Below are 25,597 nucleotides of genomic sequence, written 5' to 3' on the forward strand. Positions count from 1 at the left end.
CTCATTAGAGTAGCTTGCCATGGGACCTTACTGATCATTGTTCTGAGTTTATTAAAATCAGCTTTCCTAAAATCCAGGGTACATGTTTGGCTACACTCGGCTTTTGCTTCCTTTAGAGCCAAGAACTCAAGTATAACATGGTCGCTTTCCCCCAGAGTTCCTGTAACTGCTACTTTATCCACTAAGTCATCTCTGTTAGTTAGGATCAAGTCAAGGATAGCCAATCCTCTAGTTCCTTCCTCTCCTTTCTGTTGTTGTTCAGTCGTTCAGTCATGTCCAACTCTTCGTGACCCCATGGACCATAGCATGCCAGGCCTTCCTGTCCTCCGCTCTCTCCCGGAGTGTGCTCAAGTTCATATTCATTGCATCGGTGATGCTATCTAGCCATCTCATCCTCTATCATCCCCTTCTCCTTTTGCCTTCAGTCTTTCCCAGCATCAGGGTCTTTTCCAGAGAGTTTTCTCGTCGCATTAGGTAGCCAAAATATTTCAGCTTCAGCTTCAGTATCTGTCCTTCCAATGAGCACTCAGGGTTGATTTCCTTTAGGATGGACTGATTTGACCTCCTTGCAGTCCAGGGGACTCGTAAGAGTCTTCTCCAGCACCACAGTTTGAAAGCATCAATTCTTCGGCGCTCAGCCTTCCTTATAGTCCAGCTCTCACAGCCATACATTACTACTGGGAAAACCATAGCTTTGATTAGACGGACCTTTGTCGGCAAGGTGATGTCTCTGCTTCTTACTATGCTGTCTAGGTGTGCCATAGCTTTCCTCCCAAGGAGCAAGCATCTTTTAATTTCATGGCTACAGTCACCATCTGCAGTGGTCTTGGAGCCCAAGAAAGTAAAATCTGTCACTGCTTCCATTTCTTCCCCTTCTATATGCCAGGAAGTGATGGGGCCAGATGCCATGATCTTCGTTTTTTTAATGCTGAGTTTCAAACCAGCTTTTGCACTCTCCTCTTTCACCCTCAACAAGAAGCTCTTGAGATCCTCTTCGCTTTCTGCCATTAGGGTGGTATCGTCTGCATATCGGAGGTTGTTGATAATTCTCCCAGCAATCTTAATTCCGACCTCTGATTCATCCAACCCGGCGTTTCTCATGATGTACTCTGCATATAAGTTAAATAAGCAGGGTGACAATATGCAGCCTTGTCGTACTCCTTTCCCAATTTGGAACCAATCGGTTGTTCCATGTCTGGTTCTTACTGTTGCTTCTTGACCCTCGTACAGGTTTCTCAGGAGACAGGTAAGGTGGTCTGGTACTCCCATCACTTTAAGAATTTGCCACAGTTTGTTGTGATCCACACAATCAAAGGCTTTAGCGTAGTCAATGAAGCAGAAATAGACATTTTTCTGGAATTCTCTTGCTTTCTCCAAGATCCAGCGAACGTTGGCGATTTGATCTCTAGTTCCTCTGCCTCTTCGAAACCCAGCTTGTACTTCCGGTAGTTCTCGGTTCACATACTGCTGAAGCCTAGCTTGAAGGATTTTGAGCATCACCTTGCTGGCATGTGAAATGAGCGCAATTGTGCAGTAGTTTGAACACTCTTTGGTGTTGCCCTTCTTTGGAATTGGAATGTAAACTGACCTTTTCCAGTCTGGTGGCCACTGTTGAGTGTTCCAGATTTGTTGGCATATTGAATGCAGCACTTTCACAGCATCATCTTTTAGGATTTTAAATAGCTCTGCTGGAATACTGTCATCTCCGCTAGCTTTGTTGTTACTAATGCTTCCTAAGGCCCACTTGACTTCACTCTCAAGGATGTCCGGCTCAAGTTCAGTGACCGCACTATCATGGCTATCAGGGACACAAGTCAGGAATTTCCTGGAGGGGCCATGTTTTGCAGAAATTTTGCAGAATTTTATATTAAGGCATTTTTGTATTTCCATAATTCTGCTTTTAGATTTCTGGATTGTTGAATTTCAGATATTAGATTTATTTATTATATTTTTATCTTGCCTGCCTAAGGAATTCAGGGTAGCTAGCATACATGGGGCGAAATCCAACATTATGCAAGTAGATTTCCATTCACACAACCAGAGATTCTCCTTTCCCTCCTTGGCCCTGCACGTCCCCCAAATCTGCTCTGGGTGATCCCTGAACCTTCTGGAACTTTGGGGCACACACAGAAGGCTGCAGGGCAGAAGGGGAAATTTGATCCCCTGGTCTCCCAGCCCTAACCTGGCCTGCTAACCATTATTCTACACGTTAGCTCTTTGATTTCCAGAAATTTAATATCCCAGCTTACTGCCCGGTAGAATGAAAAGAAAATAGGTGCTTAACGTTACATCAGAGTAGCATCACCGTTTGTAATGTAGAATGTGTGTATTCATTGATATCCTCCTTTCCCCCATCTTAAACCTTTATTTGCTCTGTGGAAAAGCTTTAGACAGTATTCCTAAGTAGCAAATAGTCTGACAACTGAGCCCCAAGTGCAGTGTATAATTTTGGAGATTTGGTGCTATGTCATTGTTGTTATTTTTGCAACATTTTCAAAAGATTTCTGTGGTAGGTATTGGGGAATACTCCAGAGATTTTGTGCAGGGTGAGCTAAGCCGAACTTGTTGAATTGGACCTTGCAATTGACTTTGTAATATTTGAACATCATGCTAATGTACTGTTTATGCAATTTATATAGCGTGCACTCATGTGACATGGCTTGCCTCTGAGCATTTAAGAACCAGCTGCCAGGATAGAGTTTACCAGCATAAAACTATATATGAAAAGACAACCCCCTGTAAAATTACCTTGCTTTCTCAAACTTATCTGTATAAGCGCTGACGTTACGGCAATCAGAGTAAATGTGCTCATTCAGTAAATAATGAATAAAACTTTTATCATTATTTGTACTGTAATGGACTTTGTCCTCTGAAACGTCAAAATGTTTTCTATGGACACAATTTAAAGTTCTGTTCCTCCTTTTAATTGTGGTCACATCTGCATGACATGTAAATGATTAGTAATGCTCAAGTAGTTTGTGCAGCCTAAAATTACTATGTAACCAGCCTTTTTTTGTGGAATGTACAGCACTCACTGGCCATAGCAAAATGCACTCTAGGTTACAGAGTCCATTTCAGCTTCTCCAGTTGGCACTGGTTTGTATCTTCATCCATTTTTCTGGAACGTTCAGCACTCACAATAGCAGTATTGCTGACCCAGAAAGCCCTGAAATAAAAAATAATAATAACTTTACGTTTTGTTGATTGACATGAAACATCTTTGTCCCACACTGCTCAGTTGCTTCAATATATGTGGACTGAGACTCAGGCATTTAAATACATCTCTGTAATTTGTATCAATGTCGTCCTTCCTAGAGCAAGGAACAGGAACAGACATTACTGATGATATGCTGCTTGTTGAAGGGAGCAACACAAGTTGTCATTCATAAACCAGAGTAATGGGACATAAGCAAACTCCTTGGGTTGTATCCATTGGTAGCTTTACAGTAGTGGAAAACTTGTGCGAGGCGGGACATCCGATTGTCAACGATCCTACTGCAGCCCTGTGTGCCATATCCCATACTGTTCTGGAGGGTCCCCCACCCCTCGAGAGCAGCTTTTCAAGGGGCTGTAGTGGCTAAGAGGGACTGGTGAAAATTGGAAGCTCTACTTTACACTATTGTAAGTGCTTTCTGCTAGTGCAAAGCCACCTTTGGATACAACCCCTGGATTTTAAATACAGTTACGTCAAAGTCCAGTTGATTAGTGTGACGCAGGTACTGCAGTTGTGCTTCCCACCCCTCAGCATCTTTATCTGGAAGTCCAATTGGTTTTCATGGAATTAAGATGGGTTCTGCACATGCTTATTGTTTACTTGGTGTTCACAAATATGTGAAAGAGCCATCATAGATCAGGCACGTCAAAATATGTCACCTGGCGTCGCCTTGGGCAAAATAGTTTTTTCAGTGGTGGTTGTTCTCAGATTCATTGAATAGTAAATCAAGTCATCATGTGATGTATAAATTAGTCATTATTCCTATAAAATGTATTGAGGATAAAAGTGTTATGCTGTAATCTGGCATAAAGAATGTTCAGTAAGACTAGAGAAACCCAGCTAAAATGTTTCCCATTCCCATGTTATACATTTTGCACATACCAGGACATTAAAATATTGTATTCCCTTGTGCGTTTAGGATCAGTGGTTTAAACTGCAACCCTAAACATTATTAGTTTGGGAATAAGTTCCAATGAAATAAATGGGACTTGTTACCACAGTATTGTACTTCCGTTAAGTTTTGAATGTAAATACATACAGAAAGACAGCTGGAATAATTCGTTGAAGCAGTGAGTTTCCAAAATGATAAAGAGATAATGTTCCTAGTTTTTTAAACATTTGCTCCTTTTAAAATTATACTCATGTTCCGGAAAATATATCTCTATTTACAGGAACAAAAATCAATTTGTGTGAGCAATTTGTAAAACTGTCTTCCTCAAAAAGCCTGGCTCCCTTGCAAGTTTGGGAAAATGTTTTGGCCTCGCTTGCTTGCCTTGCAGATGGTTTATGCATCCTAACCCTGTCACACTTTCATTGCTCTCTGAGGCTTTTAACTCCCAAAATTACTCTGCTAGGTATGTCAGTAGAATACATCCAGATTCTCTGTCAGCTTCTTTCTGTTCTTGAACCGTGATTCATTGTCCTCAATTTGCACATATCTAGTTTCAGTAGCACAATGTGTTTCACATAGGAAGGAAGCATGAAAGTCAATTGCATGTTTCTTTTTCAGCCATTTGTCATCTATGACATGAATTCCTTAATGATGGGAGAAGACCAGATCAAGTGCAAACATCTGACCCCCATGCAAGAGCAGAACAAAGAGGTGGCCATCCGTATTTTCCAGCGCTGTCAGTTTCGCTCAGTGGAGGCTGTTCAGGAGATCACAGAATTTGCCAAAAACATTCCAGGTTTTGTGAGTCTAGACCTGAATGACCAAGTAACTCTCCTGAAATACGGTGTCCATGAGATCATCTATACACTCCTGGCCTCCATGATGAACAAAGACGGTGTTCTCATATCCAACGGACAAGGATTCATGACTCGGGAGTTCCTGAAGAGTCTCCGGAAACCTTTTTGTGACTTTATGGAGCCCAAGTTTGAGTTTGCTGTCAAATTCAATGCACTGGAATTAGACGACAGTGATCTGGCAATATTTATAGCTGTCATTATTCTCAGTGGAGGTAAGTGTGACAGAAGAACCATAGTTAACCTTGGGCTGGAATGAACCTTGAGGCAGAAATGTACCACACATGACCCACCAAGCCAAACTCAGCATACCAGCCATGTCTTTGGGCCTCCAGGGGGCTTAATAACTTTCCTGGTTTTGCAGTCCCAGACAGGAAATGGAAACGGGGTTTATTGAATCCCTGGTGTACTGCCATACATGGTTCATGAGATGCATTCAGCCTGCTGGATCACAAATTGGGCAGACCTGCGTTTCAACTATTACGATGTGCACTGCAATGATCTCAAGGCAGGTCTGCCCAATTTATGATCTAGCAGGCTGAATGCATCTTGCGAGCCATGTACGGCACTACACCAGGGATTCAGTAAACCTCCATTTCCTGCCTGGGACTGTTTGGTGGGGTGGCTCCTGTCTCCTGAGGTCTAATATACATTATGTATTCCTTTGAGTTCAAAAAGAGGAAATGGAGGAAGGAGCAATTCGAAGGGAAAAAATCCCTCTGTGGCACACTTGATGCAATGCTTGATATGCAACTGATGTGGGGAATGGGAAGGAGCGTGAGCCAAATATTGCAAACCCTCTTGGGGCAACTTTCATCAGTCACTGAACTGTCTGTATAAGGGTGGGGAAATAGATTAAGCATCTGCCTCTTCACTGCAAATGAAATGCGAAACTGGCCTTCTTGAGAGGTTATAAGTATCTTCCAGAATTTATATGGATTCCTGGCAGTTGCTGTTGGGGCTAAAACTGGGAACCTTGGGGCCTGAGTGGTGAGTCACTGCAGTGCATGTTGCAGCAATTGGCTAGCCAGCTCAGTATGCTATGGCCCTGGACTGACCCCACCCACGCAGGCTAATCACTGGAACCTCCTGGAGAGGAAGGTGAATAAGAGGGATTCCTGATCCATCTAACTGTTGCTCGAGCAACACGGTTTTCCTGAGCTTTGGCGACTGGTGTGTTCCTGCATCCTTTGGCTGTCCTTTAATCCTGTCCTCCAGTTGCTTCTGCCTCCTGGTTTACCCTTGAGTTCTGACCTACCCTTCGTTCCTGACTAATGGTTCCATTCCTGGTTCACCTCAGTCTGCTAGCTGTGGCACAGCCCTGGCAATTCCATCACCAAATATAGCATCGGGTGTTGCCTTGTACGAGGCCAGAGTATGTGTCTAATTAGCCCAGTGTTGACTCCTCTGACTGGGAGTGGCTCGCCAAGATCTCCAGCAGAAGTCATTCACATCACCCGCTACCTGATCCTTGTTTGCTATAACTGGAGTTGCCAGGGATTGAACCTGGGACTGTGTGCATGTAAAGCAGGTACTTTGCCCCTGAAATATAGTCCTGCCCCCAAAGGAGGGAAGGATTTCTCAAAGTGAAGGTATCTGTTTTGTTCATGTCTTCCACATGCCCACCGTTGCTCCACTGAGCCGCATTGCAGCAGCTTGTCACCATCTGCATGCTTCAGCATTGCTTCTCCTGCAGCCTCCAAGTGCATAATCCCATGTCCCTCCCCTGCTTTCTCTCCAAGCCGTATTTGGTGCTTTGCATGATTTGACATCAGACAGGTTTAAAGGGGCTTAATTATTAGTTGTCACTTTATTCTCATTCACTTGAAACTGCAGCTCCGTGACATGTTTTTATTAGACTAATTCAAGTCAGATTTAGCATGTACACATGATGTCAGAATGCCTTTACTTGAGGAAGATTTTGGAACAAATTGATCCTTAAGGGCTTTGAATTTACTGAGTAAAGGCAAGTGGGATACGCAATATATTTCTTGGACAACCGCACAGAAATGTTTCAAGCCCCAAAACACCTTTTGGAATATAAGCTGATGGTCTTGGAAAATTTTCCCCATATTAATGAAAAACTTACAGATGAGAAACAAACTGTTAACTCCCCTGTTCATAACTAAAAAAAGTATTCAGTGTTTTACTGTAAATTTCATTCTGTACTACTTCAGAAATGTTTTGTTTTCTATTATAGAAAATAATATGTTGAAAATAATCTTAAATATTGGCTCCAAGAGAACAATACTCCACCCATGTCTTATTCTGAGCCTAATTCATCAAGTAATAGTAATGGTAATTTTGCAGAGTTGGATAGTTAATTATAAATAGTAGCAGTACCAAGAACCAGTGTGGTGTAGCGGTTAGAGTGTTGAACTGGGGCTCAGGAGATCTGGGTTCTAGTCTCCACACAACCATGAAGCTCACTTTGGGCCAGTCACTGACTTTCAGTCTAATCTACTTCACAGGATTGTTGTGAGGATAAAATGGTGAAGAGAAAAATCATGTACATGGCCTTGGTCTGCTGGAGGAAAGGCAGGATATAAATGTAACAAATAACTAAATACAAAATGGTTCATACTCAAGTTAATCTCCAGTAACTCTGAAGCTAATCAAGTTGCTATATAAAATTATACCAAATTCTACTGAACTTTTCTGATTTGGGTATACCTTCCTATGAAAGCATATTTAGCACTTTTGGGGAAAACCTCACCACCTTCAAAACACCAAAGATTCTAGATTTCATGTGCTAGTTTTTATTTTCATCCTAATGACTTCAGAGGGGCAGTGTCAGGAGATAATGAAGCCGCCACCTCCCCTTAGTTTAATAACCACCCATTGGGACATCAACAAGCTTATTAGAATAAACTGCGGAATAGGTCTTTATAAAAATGAGAAGGTAGGAAAGACAGTGAAGCTATGGTGTTAAAAAATTAAAATAAACCCTCTGAGCATCTCTATACCAGCCTAAAATGCCGCATTTAAAATGGGGCTTTCTGCTTCCGTTTTAAATGCAGGATCAAGACGGACTCCCTTTACACGTGCTTCCTCCCCACCTTTCCCCCCTCCTTTTTCCACTTATCTGAGTCTTCCATATGTTTAATTATACAGCCACTAGATGGCACTGTGGTCTTGCTCCTTTTACTGTGGCTTTTCCTTTTTTATGAGGGAACTCAAGCGCACTAATTTGATAGCTCATTATCTCCGATCCTTAAAAAAATGGAATAAAGGTAATTAGAGACACCCTGAAAGTTAATTATGTCATTTAAAGGACCTGCAAACTTCCATGAGTCACCAATCTCAATAGCAGGATAAAAGAAAAGTTCCATGTGAAGAAGCCCTGTCTTTGAAATGAGATCATGTTTCCTCTGAAGCTTGAAAGGTTTTAGGGATGAAGATAGTGGCATTTACAGTTATTTTCCAAGGTTAAATGCCCATGGACTGGCTGTTCCCCCAGTCACTCTCTAGCACATGGCAGGAGAGTGAATTCACACCTTCCTCCCCCTCTACCCACCCACCATGCCTGTTCCACTCCAAGGTCACCAAAAGGCCTATTGCTTTCCATACGTCTTAAACCATGATGGTTGACTACATCATATTAATTTACTTATCTACCTATTTCTATACCACATTTCAAAAAATTCACCAGGTAGTTTTCAGAGTGGAATTAAAACCAATTAATGAAACATCAAAGACTAAATTAAATAAGACATCAGTAAAAAAAAAAAAAAAAGCACCCTCTAGCAAACATCTAGTTCCAAAAAGATGCAATAAAATATGTGTTGTTTACCTGCTTCCTGTAAAATTCCTAGGGGAGTGCATTTTGTAATTTTGGGAGCACCACAAAAAGGGTCCTGCTGCCAAAGGATGACAGTTTTGCCTTCCAGGTGGAAGAAACCCATGGCAGGGCCTCATTGGCTGCAAGACTCTTGGGGGATCATATGGGAGAAGGCTGTCTCTGAAATACTTGGGATCCGGACCATGTGGGGATTTAAAAGTTAAAAAGAGCAGCTTGATATGATTGGGAAACAACCTTGTAATCAATGCAAGTGAAATATTCAGATTTCAAACAGGTGTACTATGCTTTTGTCAATAGATACCCATTAAGAGATGGATAAAGGCATTCTGCTATGTACTATTTGTATTCCAGACCATCTTCAAGGGCAGCTCCACAAAAACAACAACAACACATTACAGTAGTCTAGTCTGGAAGTCATCAAGGCATGAGTGTCACAAGCAGTTTCTACTGGAGTTGCATGAATTTGGGTTTTCAAATAATAATTGCAGCAATTACTTGAATAATATAACATATTGACAAACCACTTTGAAATCGGAGAGAACATAGTTTAAAGATTGTCATTTCAAACAGGCTGTTTTCAGAACTATGGGTTGGATCCTGCTTTTATTCCACCAGGACGAGGAGCCCTTGAGTAGACTTCCACTCAAAATGCTTTGGCCAACAGAATGGGAAGGCAGTCTTTGCCAATTCCCTCCACCCTCTGCAACCACCTCCCCACTGTTCTGGAGGGGCATCGGGGACTGCGGGGGGGGGGGACTCAATGATGATCGCCTCCACACTTTGGCCAGCAGGAATCGCAAATGGATTAGGAGCTCCCTGCTGACAGAACGTGCTAGGGCGGCCACTTATGCACTGCCAAAAAAAGAGGAAATGCCTCACCAAAAAAGAGGACACCATTTTGCCTACTGTTTGCATATGCAAATGTATAGGTGCAAATGTAGAAATAATAGCTGTAATTTATAGAGAAATACAATCTAACTCAACGTAGTGGAGAAGACTGACTAGGTGACCAGTGTGCCTGCTCTGTCTGCTGCCCAAGTGCTCACTGTTGATGGGCAACTTCACAGCCCCTGCTCTTTGCCCATCTGATTTTGCGGTCTGACTTTAAACCAGACATGGACTGGACACCTCTCCCAATAGAGGACTGTCTTCTGCCAGCTCTCCAAAATAGAGGACTGTCCTCAGTAAAGTAGGACACTTGGCCCCCCTAGAAGGAGCCCTTCTTCCCATGGGCAGCTCAGACTGGATCCAGCCCAGCATACATTTTTATTGATTCTACTTGTCATACATTTTACTGTAGTTTCTGAACTCTGAACTGTGTCATTTTAAAAGTATATGAATTGTTGCTCCCAAAATGAAAGAAGACCCCTCATTAAAAAACAACTAACCAACCCCATCCACCCACACCCACCCACTTTCTGTCTTTTGAAAACGTGTTCTTTTGATCTCTTTAGAATAATAAAATACATTTTAATCATATGTACAGCCAAAGATAATTACTTTGGACCCAAATCCTGATTTGTGCTGTTTTCCTTAAAGTTAAGCACACAACTGCTGAGTCACACCAGCACTGTGATAAGGGTTCTCAGCCAAATGCCTATTCTTCCAAATGACTTTCAGTAGTAATTGCTCTCAGAGATAAGAAATGCACAGGAATTTTGCATGTGTACATAGAACATACAATCATTTTTATGAACAATTCATACGTGAATGATTAACAGAAAATACGGTTAACTTTGAAAATATTGAAGAATAAAGGCTTGAGAAAGAGCATCCCTCTAAACATTTGCATCTACTTCATGCCCATCATTTGAGCTTTATTATTAAAACTTTTACATAATCTGCAATGTTTTGTAAATTATTTTAATTTTACTGATATTATCATGCCCTTGGCTTTAATATGAAGCTGCAGTAGACTTTTTAAAGGAGCCCTAGAACTTCATCCCTTGCCACTTCTGTGTGAACAGAATGCTGGACTAGATAGGTCTTTGATCTAATTCAGGATGGCTCCTCTTTTGACTTGTCCTAAGGTCTTTAAAGAACAACATCCTTAAATCCATTTGAATGCGCCAACAGAACTATTCAAATTCCAGCTATGTCTCATGATTTCAGAAAAATGTTTGAAAATCATAAAGACTGCCTTCCAAACAGAGAGGGTTGTATCCAATGTTAGTCTGACTTAAGTTCCAGCCATTTCAATGGGTCTACTCTAAGTAGGACTAACATTGGATACAACCCAAAGGGCTCCCAGCACTACCAGTCATGAGGCATTTTGCAGTTCTTCCGTCTTTTCCTCCTTAACAGGTTATTTTGTGGAAAGAAAAAAGTCAGAAGGAGCAATGGGAAATCACAGGAGGGTTACAAGCAAAACTGTCTGGCTCCCCTGTAAAATTCCATGAATGCAGCCGGACAATTGCATGATAAAAGTCTCATCTGGAAGGAGTCTTTGTGTTATTTCAGAAATAATTTGCATCACTAAGGGAGTAATCCTATGGCCACTAGTCAGTGGCTTGACGGCCATGTTGGTTTCTGGAAACCAACCTTGGAGCCCGTGGTCCAAGGTCTGTTCCCTGAGAACTGACCTTCCCCTGCTGCTGCGCTGCCTTGCAAGCAGCTCAGAGCGGCCCCACGCTCTGTGCTCGGGAGAGGAGTGTGGAGCGGCAAAAACGGGGCATTCCAGGGGGCGTTACAGGGCAGGGAAGGCAGAAATGCCGGTATGACACATCCAACATGTCCTACAGCTGCTTCCCCCACTCCACCTTCCCACTACTAGACAGCCGAAATTGGCCGCCTAGCCGTAAATGTAGGGCTGCTGAAGCCTCGAGGGGATGATCCCCTCTGCACTTATCCTGCCCTGCATTGGATAGGTGGTTGCCTCCAAGTTCAGAGGTGGCTGCCTATCCCAGTAGGATTGCTCCCTAAGGCTGCAGCCACATACTCACCTGCAAGTAAGCTACACTGAACTCAATGGGACTTACTTCTGCGTAGATATGTATAGGATTGCACTGCCAAATACTCATTCTTACATAAGGCAGACAAATGCGGAATTCTGTAGCATTTCAAACACGTTGGGAACAGAGGCTGTAGCCTTCATGCTTGTTTGAATTTTATATGACTGCACAGTGAGTCATAGCCAGATGTTAAACCTGCAGATTGGCAGTAAGCTGTTTAAAGCTGTTGTTGTTGTTGTTGTTGTTGTTGTTGTTCAGTCGTTCAGTCGTGTCCGACTCTTCGTGACCCCATGGACCATAGCACGCCAGGCCTTCCTGTCCTGCGCCCTCTCCCGGAGCGTGCTCAAATTCATATTCATTGCATCGGTGATGCTATCTAGCCATCTCATCCTCTGCCGTCCCCTTCTCCTTTTGCCTTCACTCTTTCCCAGCATCAGGGTCTTTTCCAGGGAGTTTTCTCTTCGCATTAGGTGGCCAAAATATTGGAGCTTCAGCTTCATTACCTGTCCTTCCAATGAGCACTCAGGCTTGATTTCCTTTAGGATGGACTGATTTTACCTCCTTGCAGTCCAGGGGACTCGTAAGAGTCTTCTCCAGCACCACAGTTCGAAAGCATCAATTCTTCGGCGCTCAGCCTTCCTTATAGTCCAGCTCTCACAGCCATACATTACTACTGGGAAAACCATAGCTTTGATTAGACGGACCTTTGTCGGCAAGGTGATGTCTCTGCTTCTTACTATGCTGTCTAGGTTTGCCATAGCTTTCCTCCCAAGGAGCAAGCATCTTTTAATTTCATGGCTACAGTCACCGTCTGCGGTGATCTTGGAGCCCAAGAAAGTAAAATCTGGCACTGCTTCCATTTCTTCCCCTTCTATATGCCAGGAAGTGATGGGGCCAGATGCCATGATCTTAGTTTTTTTAATGTTGAGTTTCAAACCAGCTTTTGCACTCTCCTCTTTCACCCTCAACAAGAGGCTCTTTAGATCCTCTTTGCTTTCTGCCATTAGGGTGGTATCGTCTGCATATCGGAGGTTGTTGATAATTCTCCCAGCAATCTTAATTCCGACCTCTGATTCATCCAACCCGGCGTTTCTCATGATGTACTCTGCATATAAGTTAAATAAGCAGGGTGACAATATGCAGCCTTGTCGTACTCCTTTCCCAATTTGGAACCAATCGGTTGTTCCATGTCTGGTTCTTACTGTTGCTTCTTGACCCTCGTACAGGTTTCTCAGGAGACAGGTAAGGTGGTCTGGTACTCCCATCACTTTAAGAATTTGCCACAGTTTGTTGTGATCCACACAATCAAAGGCTTTAGCGTAGTCAATGAAGCAGAAATAGACGTTTTTCTGGAATTCTCTTGCCTTCTCCATGATGCAGCGAACGTTGGCGATTTGATCTCTAGTTCCTCTGCCTCTTCGAAACCCAGCTTGTACTTCCGGTAGTTCTCGGTTCGCATACTGCTGAAGCCTAGCTTGTAGGATTTTGAGCATCACCTTGCTGGCATGTGAAATGAGCGCAATTGTGCGGTAGTTTGAACACTCTTTGGCGTTGCCCTTCTTTGGAATTGGAATGTAAACTGACCTTTTCCAGTCTTGTGGCCACTGTTGAGTGTTCCAGATTTGTTGGCATATTGAATGCAGCACTTTAACAGCATCATCTTTTAGGATTTTAAATAGCTCAGCTGGAATACTGTCATCTCCGCTTGCTTTGTTGTTACTAATGCTTCCTAAGGCCCACTTGACTTCACTCTCTAGGATGTCCGGCTCAAGTTCAGTGACCGCACTATCATGGCTATCAGGGACATTCAGATCTTTCCTGTATAGTTCTTCTGTGTATTCTTGCCACCTCTTCTTAATCTCATCTGCTTCTGTTAGGTCCCTGCCTTCTTTGTCCTTTATCATGCCCGTCTTTGCACAAAACGTTCCCTTGAGATCTCCAATTTTCTTGAAGAGATCTCTAGTCTTTCCCATTCTGTTGTTTTCCTCGATTTCTTTGCATTGTTCATTTAAGAAGGCCTTCTTGTCTCTCCTTGCTATTCTCTGGAACTCTGCATTCAGTTGGGTATATCTTCCCCTTTCTCCCTTGCTTTTCGCTTCCCTTCTTTCGTCAGCTACTTGTAAAGCCTCATCAGACAGCCACTTGGCTTTCTTGCATTTCTTTTTCTTTGGGATGGATTTCGTTGCTGCCTCCTGAACAATGTTACGGACCTCCGTCCATAGTTCCTCAGGCACTCTGTCTATCAGGTCTAATCCCTGAAATCTATTCCTCACCTCCACTGTATATTCATCAGGGATATGACTTAGGTCATACCTGAACGGTTTAGTGGTTTTCCCGACGTTCTTCAATTTAAGCCGAAATTTTGCAAGAAGCAGCTCATGATCTGAGCCACAGTCAGCTCCAGGTCTTGTTTTTACTGACTGTATGGAGCGTCTCCATCTTTGGCTGCAAAGGACATAATCAATCTGATTTCGATATTGACCATCTGGTGACGTCCATGTGTAGAGTCGCCTCTTGTGCTGTTGGAAAAGAGTGTTTGCTATGATCAGCATGTTCTCTTGGCAAAACTCTATTAGCTTTTGTCCTGCTTCATTTTGTACACCAAGGCCATGCCTGCCTGTTATCCCGGTGATTTCTTGACTTCCTACTTTAGCATTCCAATCCCCTATGATGAAGAGGACATCTTTTTTTGGTGTTAGTTCTAGAAGGTGTTGTAGGTCTTCATAGAACCGATCAACCTCAACTTCTTCAGCCTCAGTGGTTGGGGCATAGACTTGAATTACTGTGATGTTGAATGGTTTGCCTTGGATTCGTACTGAGATCATTCTATCATTTTTAAGACTGTACCCCAGCACTGCTTTTCCCAACCTTTTGTTGACTATGAGTGCTACTCCATTTCTTCTAAGGGATTCTTGCCCACAATAGTAGATATGATGGTCACCTGAATTAAATTCGCCCATGCCTGTCCATTTGAGTTCGCTGATTCCCAAGATGTCGATGTTCAATCTTGCCATCTCATGTTTGACCACCTCCAGCTTACCTTGATTCATTGACCTTACATTCCAGGTTCCTAAACAATATTGTTCTTTACAGCATCGGATTTTCTTTTCACCACCAGACACATCCACAGCTGAGTGTCCTTTCGGGTTTGGCCCAGCCGCTTCACTCTTTCTGGCACTACTTGGAAATACCCTCTGCTCTTCCCCAGTAGCATATTGGACACCTTCCGACCTGAGGGGCTCATCTTCCGGCGTCATATCTTTTAGCCTTGTGATACGTTCCATGGGGTTTTCTTGGCAGGAATACTGGAGTGGGTTGCCATTTCCTTCTCCAGTGGACCACATTTTGTCAGAACTCTCTGCCATGACCTGTCCGTCTTGGGTGGCCCTGCACGGCATAGCTTATGGCTTCACTGAGTTACGCAAGCCCCTTCGCCACAACAAGGCAGTGATCCATGAAGGGGGTTTAAAGCTGTACTATCCCCCAAACACCAAATTAATAACATCTCTAAAATATTAAGAACTGCCACATTATTTCGGAAACTACATACTGTATCATCTTTTATACATAACAGATAGATCTAGAAATGTTTTGGATAAGTGACTCTTGGGGCTCCATCCAACATCACACAAGCAACCTTTCTCTTCTCCCTCTGTGCCTCCAAAATATGCTCTGGAGGATCCCTTTGGAGCAGGTTGGTCGGGGGGAGGGTGCACAGAGGGCTGCAAGGGGGGCATCCATTCCACTGGCAATGTCTGTTCCACTAGCAGACAGATAGCATTAGATATAGTACTTTATAGTTAACTTTAGAATTACTAAGAGTTCAGTTTTATGTGTTCCTATTTCCTTTCAAATGTGTTTTCTGTTTCCATTTTTTTCATATTCCAATACTTTTCCTTTCTTAATGCATTACGTGTAGAGTACTGATATTGCTTATCTCATCTGGCAAAGAACAAATTGATAGTAACCCAGGATTTGCAGTTCTGCAGTCCTTGTAGTGGAATATGCTTTCTGGGGAAAGTTTTCTGGAAAAAAATACTTTACTGAAAAAGAAGGCTGTACGTTCTTGTTATATAAAGAACCTTTTTTTGGCTACATGTTTTGCTATGTATTAAGTCTGGGCAGTCACAATTGATTATAATGTGAAAATTAAGACACTAAAGAGCCATCAAACATACCCATTCTTAATTTATATAATGTTGCTCTTTTTACCCCAGAGTGCCTCCATCACTTTGTGGATCAGACTATAAACCCTCAAAGAGCTAGTTCAACCCACATCTCCTTCGATCTGCTTGCTTGCTTCTGTGTTTTTCTTTTACTTCCATTACTTCCTCACATGGAGTACCTTCAGTAAATCACATTGGTTGTGATTTTTAGTGAGAAAAACTCATATCTTTGAAAATGGCAATGTAATGAAATGTCTTGGTCCAGATACTCATTGAAGTAAATTCTGCTAACTGAAGTTAACTTCAGCTACAAGATTAATTTATCTAGCCTTTTTATTGTCCCAGTTATGAGGAAGTTTAAATAAAGGTTACAAAAATGTCCTTCTTTACAATCAGAAGTCTGATGTCCATAGCAAAAAAACTGAGAAATGGGTTCCTGGTAATCTTGAGCTCCAAATCACCCTGAAAGTCATACTTTTCTGATCTGTACCCCCTTCCCTCTCATCCCTGAAACTAGTGATGTGGTCACATGTGGTGTGGAATTAGTGCTCACTTCTTTATAGGCACTTCATTGTTTTAGGACTAAGCTTTAGCATTCAGGTCCTGAAGCTATACATCCTGGAAAATGATCAGTCACATTATTAAATCATGTTCTGTACGGCCCATCCAGAAATGGTGTACATGTTTCCTGGTCTGCACGAAATGCCCTCATCCAAAGCAATCAAGGTGGATTCAAGAGTCCTAAATAGATTACTTCCAGCCTACCCATTTAGTTAGATGACCTAGAAATTGTTTACTTTTGCTTTGCGGTATGCTCACAGAGGATTCCGGTTCTCAAGATGTCATTTATGTTGGCAAGTGAGTTTAAGAGGTTATATATTAGCAAGAGAGGCAGCATTTTGTCATTGTCATCAAAATATGGACATTTTGCATAGTTAGCAGCAGCATTTGGCCATGTTTTCAGCTCATATGAGAGAGGCAGGTGAACAAGCAGAAGCAACTCCAGGAAGCGCATCAGTGGGCCCTTGACCGGTTTCCAGTCATGCCTATCCTTGATGCCAGTCCATACCAAGGCTGGAATTTTCTTTAGGCATCACCATTGAGAGCTGATTCAGTGAATGTACAGCTCTGAGGCACGAAAACTGCCCCTCGCTCACTCCCCCAAAACAGTCTCGGATGGAATATGCCTCCTGATTCAACCAAAGGTTCTATCTCCTTCTTTTAAGGCAGTTTTTATGTGAAGATGCAAACCTACCAAAACTCTATCTCAGTTCTAGTTTACAATCCAAGGACAGTATCAAAGCTTGAATGTGCACAAAGAACAGGGAGCTAGTGGATCTAAAAAGCAGCTCGAAATGAGCAGGAATGGGGCAGATCAGCAGAGCTTGCAAAAGAACACTTTGCTGACCTGTCCCGAGTCAGAAGCAAGCATTACCGCTTGTTTCTGGGATGTTTTTTGAACTGCTACCCCTCTGTTGTGTGAGTGGCGGGTCCCACTTGCACAGGAGATAGAGCAGGAGCACAGCGGCAGTATTGGATACTGCCCCCAAAGAGACATTATTTTAATTTTTTACCTAGCAACTGTATCTATGATGACTACAATGATGACGATGATGATGCATTTTTACTCAGCTGGAAATTCTGCAAAAGCCTGTACAAGTACAAATAGCTTGTGTTTCTGTCTTTAAAAAAATTAATGTTTTGTTCATTTTTAGATCGCCCTGGATTACTGAATGTGAAGCCCATTGAAGATATTCAAGACAATTTGCTGCAAGCTTTAGAACTCCAGTTAAAGCTGAATCACCCTGAGTCATCACAGCTGTTTGCAAAATTGTTGCAGAAAATGACAGACCTCAGACAGATTGTAACAGAACACGTGCAGCTGTTGCAAATTATAAAGAAAACGGAGACAGATATGAGCCTTCATCCACTCCTACAAGAAATTTACAAGGACTTGTATTAAGGGCCATAGAATTTTTAAGCCATTGACATGATGTATGTTCTTCAAATTGCACTATTTCTTTGAGAGGGAAACTATTACATACCAAAGAAATTACTGTGAAAGAAAACATTTAAAAAGAGACAGAGCTTTACTATTACAGATCTATTTTATGCATATTGTTTATAAAGACACATTTACAATTTTAATATTAAAAATGTCTATATCAGATTGTTGGCAGTATTTTCCAGATTAATTTTTTAATCTTATTCCATCAACCCTAATTGCTTGTTCGTTTTGATTTTAAAATATCGTTGACATTGGTTAGCTGTTCAGTTAAAATTTCAGCTTCACGATAATAAAAAAAAAAGAATCCCCCTGCCTCCAGGGGAAGATTTCTTGGTATTTTATGTAGTTATGTAGTGATATGTGGACAACAATGATGGGTCACTTCATCATTCCAAAAGGCTCCAATTCGATATGTCAGGGCTGATTTCTTTTTTATCTGTTTTTAAATTCACACTGGGAAGCTGCAATGGGCATAGTTTAAAACTAACTAGCTCCCAGGTTTATCAAGCACCTATTTGACATTAGCTGGTTTTGAAGGAGGCTAATCCCATTATCTGTAGTCAGTCTGCTTTTCGGATATCCTGTTCCACTGCCCGTAAAATTATTGTTTAGTATTATTTCTACAGTTGTATGTAATACAAGGAGTTCAGGGCACATAGTAAGCACATGGGCTTTATATTGTTTCATCCTTGGATATATGTGGTTGCTCATTCATGTTTTGTGTGTGCTGATTCCAGCTGTCAGCTTCACAAGCAAGAAGAATTGCCCGCTCCTCCACCCTGCGGCCGCCAGTAGAAGCTAGCATGGGACCAGAATATTAGATTTGTTTCTCAGGTGACCCCTGAGATTTAAACACTGTGTGGGGTAGCAGCAACAGGAGGAGGCTTGCTTCTTTTGATCCTGGCAAAGCTGGCAGTGGGACCACTTCATGGGACTGGCCTCAAGCAAGGCGAATGCTGAGAAGCAGCAGGGATATTTTTATGAAGGCAGATTGTGCATGGTTCTGACTACACTGTTCAGGTCAGGCACGCAGTATTTACAGAGCAGCAAGTTGGGACAAGAGAAGGCTCAACTATTTGGGATGGTGAGAGAAGGGGAATAGCTCTGCATTGGAAAGAGCATGTGACATTTACTGTATGTTTAGCACCGCCTGAATGGAAGAGCCCCCTTTGTTGTTGTTGTTGTTGTTCAAAGAGATTATCTACCCCCCCCCCCAGCTGTAAGGTGTATCTGCTTTTCTGGTTTTAGAAGAGAGTGCTGTACTGGGAGCTTGGAAAACTGAGTTACACCTGAAGTACAGGAAGTACCATAACCCACTCCCTCCCCTCAATTATATATGCAGTGATTTGGGAGACTTCCCTACTTATACTAGAAGAACATAGGAAGTGCCAAGCTGGATGAGACCAAGGGGCCATCTAGTCCAGCATTCTATTCACATAGTGGCCAAACAGCTGCCTGTGAGAAACTCATGTAGGACATGAGTGCAACGGCACCCTCCCGCCCACGTTCCCCAGCAACGTGTTCATAGGCATACTGCCTTTGAGACTGGAGGTAGCACATAGCCATCAGGACTAGTAGCCATTGACAGCCTTCTCCTCCATGAATTTGTCTAACCCCCTTTTAAAACCATCCAAATCCGTGGCCATCACTACATTTTTGGTAGCAAATTCCATAGTTTGACTATGTGCTGTGTAAAGAAGTCCTTCCTTTTATCTGTCCTGAATCTCCCACTAATCAGCTTCATGGGATGAGCCCAGGTTCTTGTATTATGAGAGAGGGGAAAAAATGTCTCCCTGTCCACATTCTCCACACTGTGCATAACTTTGTACACCTCTATCATGTCTCCCCTTAACACGTTTTTTTTCTACACTAGTTTGTCATTTTGGTGGTGCAGTTGGTACCATCTGGGTTGGATCCAGATTTATGTTGGATCAACTGCAATTTCTTGCCCCCTCCTTCCCAGGACAGCCTCTCCAGCCTCCTGAAAATGCTACACAGAGACCCTGCTGAATGGGTGAACTGTGGTGTCATCACCAAAAGTGTAGGCAGATCCTGAACCCAAACGTCTGTCTTTGCCTCAGTTATTAACCCCATGTACAATGCAGACAGGTAGATGAGCACCTGGGTTGAACACTGGCTCAAGGATGCTGTGCACAGCAAGTGCAAATGATACATAGTGAACATAGGAAGCTGCCTTCTATCAGCCCATTCATCCATATAGCCCCCTAACTGGCAGCAGTTCCCCTAGGTTTCTGGCAGAAGCCCAAACGCTGCTACCTGAGGTCCTCTGAACTGGAGCAGTGTCAGCTGGTGAGGAGGTGTGACAGGTAAAAATGGCTACAACTGAGGACATCAGGGGCCCATGTGGAGCGCTCCTGGCCTGTCGGCAGTAATGCATCTGCACAGAATTTGCTGCTCCCTGCCTCAAACGCCATCCTTTGATTTCTTCCAGTGGGCCATGGCTTCTCCCTTGGTTCGTAGCAGCAGCTGTTTACTGTCCAGGGCACCTCTTCACCAGCTGATGGTGCTAGGCACTGAACCTGAGACTTTATGCATCCAAAGCTTGAGTTGTGCTGCTGAGCTCTGACCCCTTCACAAATCGGGGATCAAAGGTACAGAAAGGGGGAATTGCATCATGTTGTAAAGTCATGCTAGTAGATGGCCAGTGGCGTAAGGCAGTCACACTGTGCCACACTGCACTGTGCTGGACCCAAGCCAATATGGCTGCATATCTGAAGCAGACAGGACTCTTCAAAATGGAAGCTATATTTATTGCCCATAGCAAAGATCATGTCCTGTGTGTGTTTATTTGGATCTTTGACATGTGCAGCTAGCTAACGTTGGATTGATACTGGCTGCAGTGGCAATTAGTTGGGTTTAGCAGTATGTTTCTTACAGTAAGGAAAGATGCACAGCAAAAAAACAGCTGCATATTTGGTCATCTTCTATGGCAAAAGCAGATCAGATGACACTGATTTTTATCATTTCCAGAAGAGTAGCTGTATTCAAATCTGTTACACCAAAAACAACAAAGGGTCTTGTCGCACTATTTATTACGGCACAAGGTTTTGTATACTCCCCAAAAGCTTATGCTATAATAAATGTGTTAAGTGTTTTAGGTGCCACAAAACTCTTCGTGGTAGTTAATGTTTGTCCATTCTTTCCCCCCACTTGCTATGGTTGGTGGAGGGCAAGGGAAGGTTAGACAAAGAATTCTGGATCAGGGCAGGGTGACCATCCAAAGTACCTAAGGCAAAATGCCATTCTGGATTTCCTTATTGAAAATATTGGGAAATCACTTCTGTTCTGTTTCAAACTTTGATTTACACCAGTGCCTCGGGTTTGAGGATGATGCAGATTTTGTATCAGACACATTTTTTTAAAAAGTATGTGGTGAGCAAGAGGTATGTTGGAGTTTCGACAACTTACGGTGCAATCCTATGCATACTTAGACAGAAAAAAAGTCATACAATTTCCAACATTCTCCAGCCAGCATGGCTGGCTGGGGAACACTGGGAGCTGTAGGACTTTTTCCTGTCTGAACATGCGTAGGATTGTGCCCTTACTACAGTACAGTAAGCCCCCGCCCTCGCAACATTTGTCTTATAGTAGCTTTTCACTTTCTTGCAAATGCTCAAGAAAGCAGGCGTTAAACTGTTTTGAAAGCTTTAAGCAGCAATATGTGTGAATTGTTAGTTATAAAATATTTTAGAGATGTATCAATGTTAGAAATGGGAAAAGAGAAGAGTCTCACAGTGGATGTTTCCTGTGTACTTCATTAGACTAGCTAACCACAGCAAGGAACCAAAAATATTTTCTAAAACTCCAAGTAATTTCTCATGTGAATTATTATCATAATTTTGGTTTGAGTTTAAATATATTCTTTCTATGGGATTTTATTTATTAAAAAAAAAAGCTTACTCATGTCAGTTTATAAGTAGGTTGTGTTATTTTCAGAACCTCCAGGGCTTTGGTGAAAACATTCCAAGTCATAAATCTCTGGCTGCTTTTTGATCATGAGAGAAACCAAAAACATTTTATAACTTATTGAATTAACTGACGTGTGTGTGTGTGTGTGTGTGTGTGTGTGTTGTTCTTTTCTTTTAAGAGAACCTTAGCATGTGCCTCCCATATTGTGGCAGTGCACTGAATGACTAAGGGGAACAATTTTGCCTATATGTTTCTCATTGTATTCGTTATTGCCTTGTTTATTCCAGAGGAATAGATATTTCATAAAGATGGGGTTCTGAGAAGAGCAGCATGTGCCCCCTTCTCCAGCCCCTTGAAAAAAAGATTCCAGAATCTAAGGGTGTTCCTACATTAAGCAAAAAACCCACAAAACCCCACATCCTTTCCGGAGCTTCCTGCTTTCAGTTTCTTTGCGGGATTAGGAAGGGCTTCTTTACATGGCAGCCACATGGTTTGAGCTGAGGGAGTGCCTCCCTCCCTCCCTGGCATGTGTGCAAAGGAGCAGGGGGAGTCTTTTTTTCATAGCTTAACTTCTGCTGTACTGTTTTCTCACAGCCCCCAAGAAACCTTTGACTTACTTCTGAGCAGACATAAAATGTTAGATTGTGCTGTAAGTCTGCAAACTTTGGCACACTTATGTGGGAGCAAGCCGCATTGAACTCAGTGGGACTTACTTCTGAGTAGACATAAGATCACCCTGTAAGTCTGCAACCCTCAGCATACTTACTTGGGAGTAAGCCCCACTGAACTAAATGGGGTGCTCTGAAACAACAGAGGATGTTGCTTCTGAGCTTGGTGGGCTGGGGAATCAGATGTGTCTCCATTCGTTGCAGGGAGGCATTTGACCCTCTTCTCCTTCCACCTGAGAAATGCAGAGGCAGTAGACGCAATCGGCAGGCGATTCTTGCCCTCACTCCTGTCAAATCTCACCCTGACCGTGCCCCAACAACTGAAAACAAACGCCCACAGCAGGCAGACACAGCGGTTTCTTCCACTATTGGAGAATTCCACAGGGAGGTCATGGCGCTCCTGTTCCGTGGGCCAGAAAAAAATACCACATTTTTTGCGTTTGGGGAAAACACGAGATAGGCTGGAGGAAATGGCAGGAGACACCCTGGAGGGTAACGCCGTCATCTAAAGACCCTGCAAACTTCCGAGAGAGAGAGCCATCTCAATAGCAGGATAAAAGCTCTGTGTCATGAACCCCTGTATGTCCATGATACTCAGACTTTTCAGCAAGTCTGACATAAATCAAATAATCACAACTGTATTATTTTATTGCCTTGTTTTTTCCATAGGAGTGAATATTAGCAGACCCTAATATCATGATGTGGTTTTGCCTCTAATCTGCTGAACTGGATGGCAGGAAGCAGTGCAGGCTTGGCTCCATCTCATAACCAGGCTCGTGGACTCCTTTGCGCCTTTCTAGGGCTGTCACAAATCACTGCTGCCTTTGCTCCATGTCATACTTCTGCTGCGTCTTGGCAACCCATGTTGTATACTTTGTTTAAAACAAGTTTATAGTCCTCACACTATTAACAAGATGGTGGCAACATGTCTCAAACATTTTTGGGCAGAAGACAACATTTCAAACCACAAATGTATTTAGAACATCTGGAATTTTCAGAACCCTTGATTCTGAGTAAATATAGTTCATAGTGGTCAGTATGTATAGTGGTCAGTTACCACTGATAGCAAGTTGACTCCATTAGTGATACAAACTGAATTTAATTGAAATCAGCTTGTTCAGCCATGAGCTGCAAGAAAATTGACACAAAAGATGGTTAAAAAAATCAGATAAAACTGAGCAGAGTCACAGGGCTCCTTCACACCGGGCTTTTATTCTGCAATTGAGATTGCTCTTTCGCGAACTTTTGTGGGCTCTTTACATGACGCCGTGACCCTCCTGCACAAAATGCCTTTGTTCCATTTTTAAATAGATTGCAGATAATGAGCTACCGCTGTGTTCCACTTCAGTCCTCCATGAAAAGAGTAAAAGCAGCAAGAAGAGGAGCAAGATCAATGAAAGATAATGGAAGACTCAGATACAGGGGAGAAGGAGGGGGAAGGGGGTGGGGGGAAGGAAACACATGTCAAGGGAGTCAGTTGTGATCCTGCATTTCAAACGGAAGCAGAAAGCCCCACTTCAAATGCAGGATTTTTTGCTGGTGTAGAAATGCCCAGTACCACGTAACCGTATCTGTGAACCCAAGAACATGAAAATCCATACAATTTGTTTTGGTTTAATCAAAGCCAGTGTTTTAAAAAGCTATTCTCTAGATTACCTTTGTTGTTATCATAAAAGAGAAAACCGGTGTTTGTTTGTTTTTACAAAAGTAGACCAAAATTTCCTTCAAACATTCAGTGAGAAATCTATTCCTCTCATACACAGTTACACAGCATGAAACAAATACAGTGGTTAATCCTGGATTTCCCCTGATCTTATAGTACTAGTGATATGGGGCTTGACAACTCGAATGGTTTTCTGAAAAGGAAATGCCATAGAAAGCACGGAGCCAAAGACATGATGCATATGCCATCACAGATGTGCATGGCTATCAGTTGTGGCTTTGTATGCACACCATATGCATGAATATTTTATACTACTGTATTAAAATGTGCAAATGCGCTACAGCTAAGTGGCCCATGTTCTGGTGTTTCCAAAAGAAGCAAATTAGGCTGCTAATACTGGCCTCTTTCCATATTAAAAACTACTTGGTGAGCATTTATAATGGCTTCTTGCTTGTTGTTCAGTCGTTCAGTCGTGTCCGACTCTTCGTGACCCCATGGACCATAGCACGCCAGGCCTTCCTGTCCTGCGCTCTCTCCCGGAGCGTGCTCAAGTTCATATTCATTGCATCCGTGATGCTATCTAGCCATCTCATCCTCTGCCGTCCCCTTCTCCTTTTGCCTTCAGTCTTTCCCAGCATCAGGGTCTTTTCCAGGGAGTTTTCTCTTCGCATTAGGTGGCCAAAATATTGGAGCTTCAGCTTCATTATCTGTCCTTCCAATGAGCACTCAGGGCTGATTTCCTTTAGGATGGACTGATTTGACCTCCTTGCAGTCCAGGGCACTCGTAAGAGTCTTCTCCAGCACCACAGTTCGAAAGCATCAATTCTTCGGCGCTCAGCCTTCCTTATAGTCCAGCTCTCACAGCCATACATTACTACTGGGAAAACCATAGCTTTGATTAGACGGACCTTTGTCGGCAAGGTGATGTCTCTGCTTCTTACTATGCTGTCTAGGTTTGCCATAGCTTTCCTCCCAAGGAGCAAGCGTCTTTTAATTTCATGGCTACAGTCACCGTCTGCGGTGATCTTGGAGCCCAAGAAAGTAAAATCTGTCACTGCTTCCATTTCTTCCCCTTCTATATGCCAGGAAGTGATAGGGCCAGATGCCATGATCTTAGTTTTTTTAATGTTGAGTTTCAAACCAGCTTTTGCACTCTCCTCTTTCACCCTCAACAAGAGGCTCTTGAGATCCTCTTCGCTTTCTGCCATTAGGGTGGTATCGTCTGCATATCGGAGGTTGTTGATAATTCTCCCGGCAATCTTAATTCCGACCTCTGATTCATCCAACCCGGCATTTCTCATGATGTACTCTGCATATAAGTTAAATAAGCAGGGTGACAATATGCAGCCTTGTCGTACTCCTTTCCCAATTTTGAACCACTCGGTTGTTCCATGTCTGGTTCTTACTGTTGCTTCTTGACCCTCGTACAGGTTTCTCAGGAGACAGGTA

General features: G+C 42.8%; 1 protein-coding gene across 2 annotated transcripts in view; it reads left to right on the top strand.

Moving 5' to 3' along the window:
* The window catches only part of PPARG (peroxisome proliferator activated receptor gamma), a 95,034-nt gene extending 76,803 nt beyond the window's left edge, over positions 1–18,231 (top strand). Inside the window, exons 6-7 of one of the 2 annotated variants that reach the window (XM_084839869.1) lie at positions 4,725–5,175; positions 17,595–18,231. In XM_084839869.1, the coding sequence (XP_084695995.1) occupies positions 4,725–5,175; positions 17,595–17,842 (699 nt within the window). In that variant the 3' untranslated portion in view covers positions 17,843–18,231. The remainder of the gene's footprint in view (positions 1–4,724; positions 5,176–17,594) is intronic. The other variant, XM_084839870.1, reaches the window with a different exon arrangement.
* The last annotated feature ends 7,366 nt before the right edge of the window (positions 18,232–25,597 follow it).

The sequence above is a fragment of the Heloderma suspectum genome, chromosome 2 (genome assembly GCF_057233095.1).
Source record: "Heloderma suspectum isolate Gila_16-S chromosome 2, 16-S_ref, whole genome shotgun sequence".
Lineage (NCBI taxonomy): Eukaryota > Metazoa > Chordata > Lepidosauria > Squamata > Helodermatidae > Heloderma > Heloderma suspectum.